This window comes from Archocentrus centrarchus, chromosome 6, assembly GCF_007364275.1.
Source record: "Archocentrus centrarchus isolate MPI-CPG fArcCen1 chromosome 6, fArcCen1, whole genome shotgun sequence".
In the NCBI taxonomy this organism is placed as follows: domain Eukaryota; kingdom Metazoa; phylum Chordata; class Actinopteri; order Cichliformes; family Cichlidae; genus Archocentrus; species Archocentrus centrarchus.
The window spans coordinates 7,942,703-7,955,051 of NC_044351.1; the positions used below are offsets into that span (position 1 = coordinate 7,942,703).

Genomic DNA, 12,349 nt, shown 5'->3' on the forward strand with positions numbered 1-12,349 from the left:
ATGGATGGATACAAATATTTTATCACCTCTTAGGTAGCTGCTATATATATTTTTTTAACTGCTGGAAAAATGTATGTGTGTATCTTTTCAGATGCACTACTTACTTCCTCAGAGCCTTGTTGCTATTTTACACCGGACAAAGTGAGAAAAAATAATGAAACAGGACATTAAAGCTCAGCTGTCTTGGTCACTGTCCAGCAATGGGACGCCTGTATTGTACTGTGGGATATTTATGCAGATGTAGTGCCCTATGCTTGCACATTCCCTACATTTCCCTGGAAATGATATGCACTTGGCATAATATTGGGTACATGATAAAATGCTAAAAAAAAAATGTTCAAACGCAAGTCAGTCACTTTAAGCATCTAAGCACACTTTAAACTATAAGTAGGATGTGTCATACAATTTTTTTTAAGATGATAATACTTCTTTTCTGATTACCTAAATAACTAACAAGCCAGGAATCTACTCCTACTAAACTGATTCCTACAATTGTAAATCTCATCAAAATATTTCCACTTTTGATTTCTTTTTTAAAAAAAAATACAACACCACCAACAACATTAGGCTATAAGCTGAAAACAGTGAGGTGCTGCTGTCAACCTGACTTAGTGAATTTGTTACATCTGACACTCAAATACCCTCAAATCCAGAATCTCAAACCAAAAGGAAAAGCTGGGTGAATATAAGATGTGATATCTACCACGCCACACTCCACAGCATCATCCAATCAGCTGCACATTTCATAAACAGAGATTATACTCTACTGTTTGGCTATGAAACCACTCTTGCTGCAACGGCCGGTGTGCATGCTAGCTATGATCCTACATCAAAATGACAAGTTAGTTTTGGCTCTGACTGTGCAATCAAGACAGAATCAATTAGATAAGCTCAGGCCTTATAAAAACATTGAGCAGGTAGTAGAGTGAACCATCACGGTATTGATCCAAGCAAAAGGGTTTCTTGTAACAGAAGAAAGGGATTTGAGGACACTGGGTCACCTTAACGCCAACACTGCTTCAGAGGGAGGTGAGGGGCTGCTAGGTGTCCAGAGACACACACAGAGAAGAGTGGTGTGCTATGCTTGCTTCAGTAGCATCTGAGAGGGGAAATGCTAAGCTCACACCTCACAGTGATCTGACTGAGCCATGAGAAAGAAGAGTGGAGGCTGATGCTTCTGGAAATGATGCAACTCTGGTAAAAGCATCCATCTTCCAACATGCTCACTCACATAAACATGCACAAGAATATATGTGTATTCAAAGAGCAAGCTATTACAAAGAAGAGGACAGAAAATACAGATGGCAGGTGATTTTTTTGTTTTATTTTAAATGCACACACAGACACATAGTAAGGCTCAGAGAGAATACAGGGCAGGCGGTTAACTCAGCATGACCAGCTAGCTTGTAGTGCCAACCCTCCGTGCTAAAATGGTAGATCCCAGATTTCTCCCCATGCAATCTGCCACCAGCATCCATGGAGGTAAAACAGGAAGAAGATAAGGGGAGAGGTGAGGAGAGGAGAGATGAAAGAAAAGAGGAAATCTAGTATATTCCCTTTCCTCCTCTTTCTCAGATAATAAAGACACACATGAACATAAAAAGGTGCATAAACAGAGACAAACACAGAGGAGACGGAAGGATGGTGATGGTACTTACATGAGGACTCTGTGCCGAACATGGCTGGGCCGGGAGCTGTGATGGAGAGAGAGGAGGAGGAGGAGAAGGAGGAAAGAGCGGAGAGAGAAAGGGGAGGGTAAGAGAGACAGAGAGAGAGGGGAGGTTGATGAGCAGGCAGCTACACAGCGGGGGTCATCAAAGGAACACAATGCAGCCAGCCGGCCGTCGCTGCCTCCCAGACGGCCAGATGCCCCAGCTCCGCTATCCGTTGCTGCTTTAAAAGCACCCCTCCAAATACACATACACACACACACACACACACACAAAAACACACACTCAGCTATTGGAACTGCCAAAAAGAAGGAAAAAAAATAAAAACAAAACAAAAAAACAAAAACAGAAGGCTTTTTTGAAGGATTAAATCAAGAACTAAATAAACATAAAATTAAAAACTGTCAGAAATCCTTCCCAGCCGCAGGAAACTGTCAAAATCCAGAAACGGAGATGTGGTTGCGGCTAGCTACTGCATCTCTGCTTTTCTGCAGTCTATATCCTCCTCCTCATCCTGTCCTCTCCATCACTCTCTCACTTCTCATTCCAGTGTAGGATTTACTAATGAAGAGAGAGAGCGAGATTAGTGGGGGAGAGGGAGAGTCTTTCCTGGGGAGAGGAGAGCTAAAAGGAGGGAGTGGAAAAAAAAATTTGGCAAGGAAGCTTCTGCCACTGTTACTGCAGCCGTTGTAAGACAATAGCTATGCAAACAGAGTGACGTCAGGACAGAGGAGGGGGAGAGAGAGACAGAGCTGTCATAGATTGACAACTACTGTTAGATGGGGGGAGAAAGGGAGGCAAGAAGGAAAAGGGGGAAAGAAAGAAGGAGAAACACAAGCAAATTGGAGGGAATGCAAGAGCAGAGCAAGAAAAGATAAGGCAAAGAAATGAGGAATGAGAGAATGGAGGAGAGGAGAAACAGGAAAGGAAGGGGGAAGTGTACACAAAAATGATAAAAGAGAGGGAATGAGAGAAAAAGGAAACGGTAGGGCCATCCACTGCAGACACACACACACACACACACACACACACACACACACACACACACACACACACACACACACACACACACAAAGTAGCAGTGAAGGGGGCAGGGGGCTGTCATCTGTTAGCTCGACAAATTGAAACAAGTATGAACCAGAGCATTGGAAACTCCTGTGTATTTACTTGCTATTAACACACACACGCACACACACGTTCATCAGGGAGCCCGAACACAAATGTCCCGCTGTAATCACAACAATATCAATCACACTTGCACAAAAGATTTAAAAAAAATTTAAAAAGTATAAAAAAAAATATGGAATGATTGTCATATGAACTCATGTAGTCCTGCAACAGACTTGTCATTTTCATTTAACAATAAACAATGTACAGGTACAAATTTAATTACAAAAAATTTGCATACACAAAACATGAGTCATCACATCATAAATGTCATACTAGGGGTGTAACAATATACATCAGACTGGACTGTCTCAGTCACTGCACTTTGCTGCTCTTGTGTACAAACTGCTTACATCAGTGAGATGTCTTTACACTGGTTTTATTATTTTTAACCACTGATGAACTAATAACCTTAAAGACCCCCCCCCCAAAAAAAAAATGTGAATGATTTTGGCCACGAAAAAAGAAATAATAATAATAATAACAATTCAACAAAAATAACACAGTAAATATTTATATAAACTTGCAATTAAACATAGCAACTGGAGTTGAAAATTATGTATATTAAAAATCGTGGTGTTTGCCAGTTATAGGTAATCACACAAACTAAATGATTCAATTAAAAAAAAAAAAAAGAAAAGAAAAAATCTAAATCTGCAATGAACCAAAAACCCCTTTAGTCAATGTATTCAGGCTGCCATGATTCAAGTTTTTTTCTTCCTCTTTTAGGACACACATATACCCTGAGGTGCCCATTACTGATGCACACTGTAACACTTTAATGAAGACTCTGGTATTAAATGTAATGAAATGAACACAAAGCCCAGCAACTGTGCGGCAGTAGTCCACCCTGGACCTGCTTTAGGGAAATGAATAGGTACAGTCTGCACAACAGCATGTGTGCAATAGCCTACAAACCTAAATAGAGATGGTCATCCAGCCGGACGCTCCCATGGCCCACTGTGAATAGGATGAAGCCAGCTAGCATGTGGATTAGCTCAGCCACTGAAAAGAGGAGCGTGTACTGTTGGAGGCCTCGTATCTTTTGTGTCTCATATACCCTCCTCCTCTTCCTCCTCCATGTCTTTGTCCTTCAAGCACAGGCAAGAGACCCCTTCTATACCCCCGCTACACTGTTAAAATATATGGAATCAGCAGTGCTGAGTCTAAATAATAAAAAAATTTACACCTTACATGGAATATAAACACACAGATTTACTTTGATCTTGAATTAATTATCATGTCCATAAGCCCTGGATGCACACGAGCCCCTGGCCCACCTACCTGTTCACGCACTGCGTGTGCCCGTCCTGAGCACACAGAGTTTGCACACAAAGGTATTTTAATGTATTAAAATCACTGCTATTCTGTTACACGCTACAGGCCATGTCCAGCACAATATAAAAGTCTTAAGTAATCAAACACACTTTAATCTAAAATAAGACTGCTGTGAAAAATGTCCGATCTAGAGTACCAACTGTCTTCTGGTATTCTTTGAAAAAGTTGTTGACCATGTGGTTAAAGTTAAAACTCCAACTGCCATTCAATAACCATAAGCAACAGCCTGTTCATTGTGTTACTCTTAGTTAATATTCAACATCCTGAACATTTTCCAAACAGGTCCATTCTCCTTGGCAGGTGTGAACAGAAAGCATGAAATACTTTCATTTTAGAAAATGTTTAACCCTTTATTACCTACCACAGAACAAGTCTGCCAGAGCTGTAGTGCCATTTTGTGGTGCATTTCAACTTGCTATACATCAATACAACCTTTATATCCCAAATTTTAATACTATGTATGTAATAAGTCCCTAGTAACTAAAAAGTGCAAAAATTAAATTATAAATTATAAATGAGAAAAAGTTGCACAAAAATATTTTCAAAGCCCAGAAAATTTATTTTGAATGTGTTCATAACTTCATTTTAGAGAAACAATCTTTTTATAAAATGTAGCAAAAATGAAAATAAAATGCATATTGTTAACAAATTACAAAAAGACTGTAAATCAAAATAAAAAACTATTTCCAACAGTGCAATCAAAGTTCTAAGTGTCCCAGAAACTTATATACAGAAAGGATCAAAGTCAAATGTTACTTTTCAATAGCACCAGTGGAGCTGTGATGGGCCTGGGAGAAAATTTACTTTTGCAGTTAGTGGCGCTCATACAGTTCATGCTGACAATGTGATGATGCGTATTCCAACCAAGGAAGTATTGTGAACAGCTGATCAGACCAATAAATAAAGCAACTGCATCTGGATTATGTTTTTGTTTTTTCCTTTATTTCTGCAAACCCATTAGTGGAAGGAAACAGTGTTCTGGGACACGGTGAACGCATGATATGCAAATATAACTCTTCTGGGTTGGTTGCAATTTTTCCAGCATTTAAAAATAGTTATGCAACTGGGAAGTGTGGGAGCTCCGGTCAGTGATGACGGGCTAATGTAATTGGCCTCTACAGGAGGTGTCACAGGGCACAGCTGTTCTCTTCCATTCTGTGTTTCTAGTAGTGCTAGCACTGCTGCTCCACCACCATCACTTGTCTCAAACTTGACTTTTATTCAAACTGTGAATAACTTGTTTTAGACCAACATTTTAACAATAATACACTTTTGTTAATTGTTATGCTAAGGGCCTCAAATGATCCTGAGTCAAAATTACATATTGGTGACACTGAGCCATGCTATGTGGCTGAGCCATTCAGCTCTATGTTGTTTACTACAACATGCATCAGGAGCAGTGAGCCAGGTGTTAGCATGAATAGCTGACATAGCATAGAGGAAGCTAAGAGCAAAGTAACAGCAGCTTCGAAGCATTTCACTGTAGCTACACCAACAACTTTTATTTGTAGATTTGCAGTAGTTTTTAAATCTATCAGCAAACTGTGATCAAGTGATTTGTTTGAAAACTTTTATTAAACGTAACACAATGTGTTGCCGCCAATTTGATTAATAACTTCATCGGTCTCTTGTGAGTCCACACACATAAGAGGAACAGTAAAAGGAGGTGAACTCCAACTGAGAGGAAAGAAGAAAGTTTTTCTGCTGCATACTGCTGTAAATGACAGCCTAAAGCCTCACACTGAGCTGCTATAATTTTATACATCAATTTCAAGCAAATTGAATAATTATATACAGTTGTCGCTATGTTATATTCAAACTTTGAAGAGTGCAGCAGACTTGTTAAGATGAACAGTTTTTGCAGTGCACTGACATTCATTCCCTTCTTAATAAAGACTCCTGAGATTGTGTTAATTACACAAGGGGCAGCTCTCTCAAACAGTCCTTTGAGAGGTAAGAGGGAAGCAAGCAGGGAGCTTACAGCATTCAGTGTACTCTGCTCATACGCCAGCTATTCAGAATTCAGCTTTGACTTTACTAGTACTGGAGATTGTTGTTGTTGTTAGAATTGATAAAGTTCCACTTAAAATCAACCCAGCTGTCTATAATGACATTTGACTCAATGTATTCTCCTACACACAAGTTGCCATGACTTGAATGTTTACTTGAAATGCACTTTTTCAAGCCTATTCCTGCATTCAAATTTTTAATAGTGCATTGAACTATGTGTCCAAACACTTCCAAATTCCTTGTAACCTACAGCAGGGATCCAACTTTTCACAGTTCTTTTATACACTAATACTTCAGCTTTCAGCTTTCACAGTCACACGTGGCCCATTGGGTACACACGCAGACAGCCAGGCCTCGCTCTCTCTGCCACAAAGATACAGCTGGATCCATAACATGACCTATTACAGTGATAAAATCAAGTTCAATGGGGATGCTCGTTAGGTAAGATAAACTAGAATTGGTTCCCAGTTGTGCAACCCATCAAAATGGTAAGCTTCACAGCTTGTCAAAGAGTTTTTTTACTCGATCCAAGCATGTTTTTCCTGATGTCAAACTCAGGAATCTATGCTACTGGAAATTTACAAGAAGGCACCACAACTGTGAGAAAGAAATGGTCCAAAGTATGGCTGTATTTCACAAAGAAAGACAACTGTGCTTGTTGTAATGCCTTTAAAAAGGATAATTACAAAACAGGCACTATTCCCAAACATCTTTCTTTGCAAATCAATGAATTCTAATGAAAACTGCACATTTTGGAAAAAACTGTCATTTCTCCAACACCTTTGAAATGACCAACATTTGCTATTGCGCTTAAAGTGCAGTAAGGCGTTGTTATCAACATGAGTAACTTTATCTTCCTTTTCACTTTCCTCTCCTCTGTGTGTAAGTGAAACAAATATAAATGGTGGTGGTGAAACAGAACAGAGAGAAAAGAAACTAGTGCATGATATGACAACTATGAAAAAGTGCACATAAATATTAGTAAAAAAATCATATACGGACTGTTTTCTAATGTTTTGATTTGGTTGATTTTTTTGGGTGGTAGCCTAGCTCATCCAGCCAAGGGTAATTGAAACACTTATCAGGCACTGACTACAGGAACAATGACATCCTTTAATGAATGCTTTACCTAAAACAGTGCTCCACGCGGCTTCTCTTCAGTGGAACTGCATTCATGAGCCATTAATTCCTGAACAATACACACCTCACCTCGCCTCCGCTTGCATCACAAAGTACCACCCCGAAAAAGCATCTCCTTCTGGTTGCTAAGCAACTGAAAATAAGCGTGAGAGGAGTGTGGCCATCCTTCAGCAAGACCAAAAATGAGGAGAAGCATAAAAAGAGGAGGAGAAGGATAGATGCTCGAGGAGACTTGTGACGTGTTGATAATGAGGTGGAAAGAAGTGTGGGCTTTTTAAGACAAATGTCAGAAATAACCAAATTGCTAAAAAAAAAAAAATTGTATAAAAGTGGCTGAGTGTCATATGCTACATGGCATCCCACCACTGTGCCATTTTAAATATTACAAGCAGCACCAAGTATATTCCAAAGAAAGGAAGACAACTGGGTACATATCCCCAAAGAGTCTGCAGAGGAATCAGGGCAGATAAGCCTCTTTAGGCCATTGCATCTAACACCTATTAGAATTCATCTCCCACTTTCAGATTAGTAGACTTTAGAATGAGCCCAAGATCTTCAACTGTGGCTGGTGTCCCATCAATGTTTCTTCTAGAGTTATACCACCAATCCAGCATATCTGTTGGTGGTCAAATTTAACATTTGAATGGTGGGAGGTGGTGGTTTTCTGGTCTGATGAGAATGAATTTAGAACACTTTAAGTGAGAGTATGAGAAATGGATTCTGCCCATCAGACCCAACACGCACACAACAACGGAATTAGATAGGCCCCAGCTACCACTACCCAAATGCTCACAGAGGGCAGGAAGGAAAGTTGGTGAAGCTCTGATTACCTCCACAGGGTCACAGTTCAAATACAACCACATGGTTCAGCTAACTGGGTCACAAATACTGCGATTGTCATTGCTGACATCAACTGGTCAAGATGGGGAACTGTTTCCGCAGCATCCCAGAGCAGCCATTACCTGATAACTGATGCATAAAGAATGAATGAAACCAATCACTGTATTATAGCCCACCGCTTAAATGCATAGGAAAAAAATTGCATCCTGCAAAGTGGTTTACTGTAAATCACAGCCAAAGGAAATTCACCAGCACTGCAAGATTCTGGCAAAATAAGAATTTCATTGTACAGCATGAACCCCTGTGTTTATATACATGTATATATGATGATAAAACTACTTCTACTTATTATTTTGTCAACATGTTTTGTTAATTGAGGTTTCATTTACTCAACCTTTATAGACATTTTTGTTTATAAAAAGGCAAGATTGAAGGGAAAATATTTTTGCAAAAAGAAGGTAACAGACTTTTACTGTATATAGGTTGTTCATGTTTACATTTGCAGTCGTACCCTAAAGGCCCATTCTGAGCCAGGGAAAAACCCTGGAGTGTACTGGTCTTGCATGCAAATATATTAATATGAATGGAAAAAAATAAAGCTAAGGAGGTGTAAATCACTTTTTTGTCTGCTTCTTTGAACAGCAGCGCTAACTTTAATTGGTGTAGACGAGCTAAACTCAAAGATGGAAAAAAGTAATTGATCGATGATTACAAAATCTATCATTAACCTGCAACCTAGAGCATCCTAGTATCAAGTGCACTTATGAACACTATGAACAAACTGTTCAGCACAGAAATCAAAGAATTTATGAACAGCACTTTGGTCAACTGTTGTTGTGTTAAATGTGCTATATAAATAACCTTGACTTGACTTTAATCACCAGAGAGGTAACGTTCCATGTTCCTAACGACAGATTTGTCAACCGGGGATCGGACTACCAGCACCTCTGCCCCTCAGCCACTGGTGGGCCTACAAGAGGGCAGAACCATGTCTTGCTTTTGAACTATGCCCATCCAGGCCCAAAGGGCCACCAGGCGTGCTCCCACAAGCACCACCCTCCCAGTTCTGGCTCCACAATGGGGCTTCAGTAACCCTATCCTGGGCAGGGTGGCCATGTCCCTTGATTTCTTTTTCATTACAGGTTTTCTGAATCACTCTTAGACTGAGCCAGAACCAATTTGCCATGGGAAACCCTACAAGGGCAAATCACCTCTGTGGCAACACAGCTCCTGGGATCATGCAGATGCTCAAACCCCTCCACCACAATAAGGTGGGGATTAGATAAAGTCTATGATTTAATCAGATTGTGATTATCTATAACAGATTTAGATGGATATTTTTCCACATTTAATAATAAACACTGTTCATACTTTACCAATTTATGTTTTTAGTTTGTGTAGCTCTCTTAACAATATAGTATACTAAAAAGAAAGACTAAGCCATACAAAAGACTCAATGCATTGAGACAATTTACCAAATGGAATGGAGCATTTTACTCACGTTCCTTACTCTATTACAAAATAAACAGCATTTTGTCTTTATTGGAATAAAACATCAAAGGACATACCTGCTGAGTGTTTCAGATGGTTGTGTCTGGTTTTACACAGAATCTTGTTAATTTTATCATACAGTTTGCATAGATTTAAATATGTGCAAGAAGTCAAACCTTAACAGCATTTAAATACACACCACATGACATGTCAATCATCAAACTGTCTTTTTATGTAAAGCAGGAACACAGAATGAGGAACAGAGGGTGGGGAAATCATCTGTTTCATGTTTTCTTACTGTGGCTGTTAGTCTTCTCTAATGAACAAATCTCTTTGGCGTGTAGCAAACACTATAGATTTCATTTAACATTTAGTTGCCTGGGCCAACACATGAAGTCAGTCCTGTACTACAGACCTTCAGCCAGTTTTGCTGAGAATATGCACGAAGAAATGTCACAACCACAAATGCTTAAATGCACATATTGCTGATTAACATGTCACCATGTTGTCTTATCAGTTTAAAAAGTATCTTTTAAATCATACCACTATATCCTGTATAGGCTAGTTTCTTGAACTGCTGCACAAACACTTTAGTAAAATATTTAGCCAGCTGTATTGAGGCTATAGTTGATTAAGCATAATTTTATAAGGCTGTCATCTTATTTACATAGACATTGATGCAGACATTGTAATATATACAGGGGATACAGGGCTGTAGCTCAGTAGTGTATATATGAACTTTAAAAATTATTTTAGTTCTAAGACTCTCTTCACGCCCTCCCCTCATGACTGCTATTTTTTTTTTTTGAGTGGATGCATACAGGACAGTGCATTTCCCTCATCATGGTAAATTCAGGGTGCCTACGTAACAGTACAAGTGACTTTTCTCTTATTTGGCCAGAGCAATCATTGGCATGGCAGTTCAGATATCAGGCAACTAGCTGTGAAGTTTTGAAGTGTTTGTCTTGAATAACCACTTTGTGCACTTCAAGGTGCAGAAGTCTGAAGGGTGATCAAGGGTTTTCTGATGTGAATGTTCTCACTGTGTGTTCACACTATATGCAGAAAAACAGACTGGTTGTGGACTTCTTTCCAGGCAGGGCAGGGCTGTCTGCTCTGTCATAGGTAGAGCAAACGTTTCTGGCTGAAATCATGTTACCAACGCGTTACACAGGGTCTAAATAAAGGTTTCGAACCAGTCTGATCTGGCTTTGTGGTGAATGTGTGGTGTGGTTGGCTGTGTCCCGACGCACAGCCGAATCAGAGTGTTCCTTATATTCTTCATACAGAATATAAGGAATTCTGTCCCAGACGGCTTGATTTTATGCTTTAGTGTTGAATGGAGATGGGGGTTTTTTGTTTTGTTTGTGTGTGTGTGTGTGTGTGTGTGTGTGTGTGTGTGTGGGGGGGGGGGGGGGGTGTAATAAATAAATATAAATCTGCCTTTCACTAACATATTTAATGAGTATGTTTCCTTATATCTGAGTTGTGGACCTTTCTCTCAGTACAGAATTGCCATTTCCCCATCCCAGGCTGACAATTTTGAAACATTTTCACAGCAAAAAAGGTTTGCAGGAAAAAAAAAATCCTGTCTTCAAAGAGATTTTATTTGTGATTTATGAATGATTTCTCTTGAGAATATGTAGCCTGGGAAAAATGCCCTGCAGAATTTGTCTGGATCCAAACACAATTTATCAAGTTATCAGCCTGCCAGTATTCTCCACAAAAACATAAAAAAAAAAAAACTGCCCCAGCAGTATCACACAGTGGTATGTAAATCTCCCCTTTAAGTTTAAATTAAAAGGCCGAGGGCTGTTCTCAATACCATATTTTGTGTTCTGCAGATAGGGTAGTAATCAACAGTGAAAACTTTAAAAGGCATGTGTCCATCAGCCTAAATAAGAATTTATTTTATAACTGCAAGATCATGTGACAGCAGTGTGGTGAACTGAAGCTTTGTGAGCACTGCTGTGAGAGCCCAAACCAAAACGTTACTGTCTACAGTGCTGTGCAAAAGTCTTGAGCCACTCCGCATTTCTTTCCATTTTGCTAGGAAAACAGTAAATAGGTGCAAAGATTTATTTAAATGTGTGCAAACAGACATAAAGCCTCAATGCTTTCTGTCTTTTAAAATAGTTGACTAGTCTCACTTTTTTTCCTCTTGTTTAAATGGCTAGTAAAGTAGCTGCCAGGAACACCTACCCAATGAATGATATCCAAACAACCTATTTCAGGTCCAGCTTTAGTGCTAAATCTACAAAATCATGAACTTCTCACCTTTTGGGGAGAATGAGGTTGGATATTTTCTCACAATTCCCTTTCTTACATGTGCCACATAGCAGGAAATTGCCCACTTCAGACAAGTTCACACAACTGGAAACACTAAACCTCCACTGATGTAAATGTACCGGACTATTATTTCTGCTGTCATGCATATATGCTATCTGAGATCACACTAACTCTGTATAAGGAAATTGGCAGTGTCTCTGCTGAATCTTGATAAATTCAGAGTTGCAGCTCGTTTGAAAAAACTTAAGTGACAAATGAGACAAAGGCTGGTGTGATAGTTGGTTAGATAATGATCATTAATGAACCACATACACTGCACACAGCTGAACCCAGTCTGTATAAGCAAATCATGAATTTGTTGACAGACAATAGTATAGTTTCGCTATCTAGCACGCACAGTGAGG

At 39.4% G+C, this 12,349-nt stretch overlaps 1 protein-coding gene across 4 annotated transcripts in view; it reads right to left on the reverse strand.

Moving 5' to 3' along the window:
• Positions 1–12,349, reverse strand: part of LOC115781527 (suppressor of tumorigenicity 7 protein homolog) — a 65,490-nt gene that overhangs the window by 45,901 nt on the left and 7,240 nt on the right. For 3 of the 4 annotated variants that reach the window (XM_030731213.1, XM_030731215.1, XM_030731214.1), the window contains exon 2: positions 1,659–1,694. The exons of the other annotated variant lie outside the window; for it this stretch is intronic. In XM_030731213.1, the coding sequence (XP_030587073.1) occupies positions 1,659–1,680 (22 nt within the window). In that variant the 5' untranslated portion in view covers positions 1,681–1,694. The remainder of the gene's footprint in view (positions 1–1,658; positions 1,695–12,349) is intronic. 4 annotated transcript variants of the gene reach the window in all.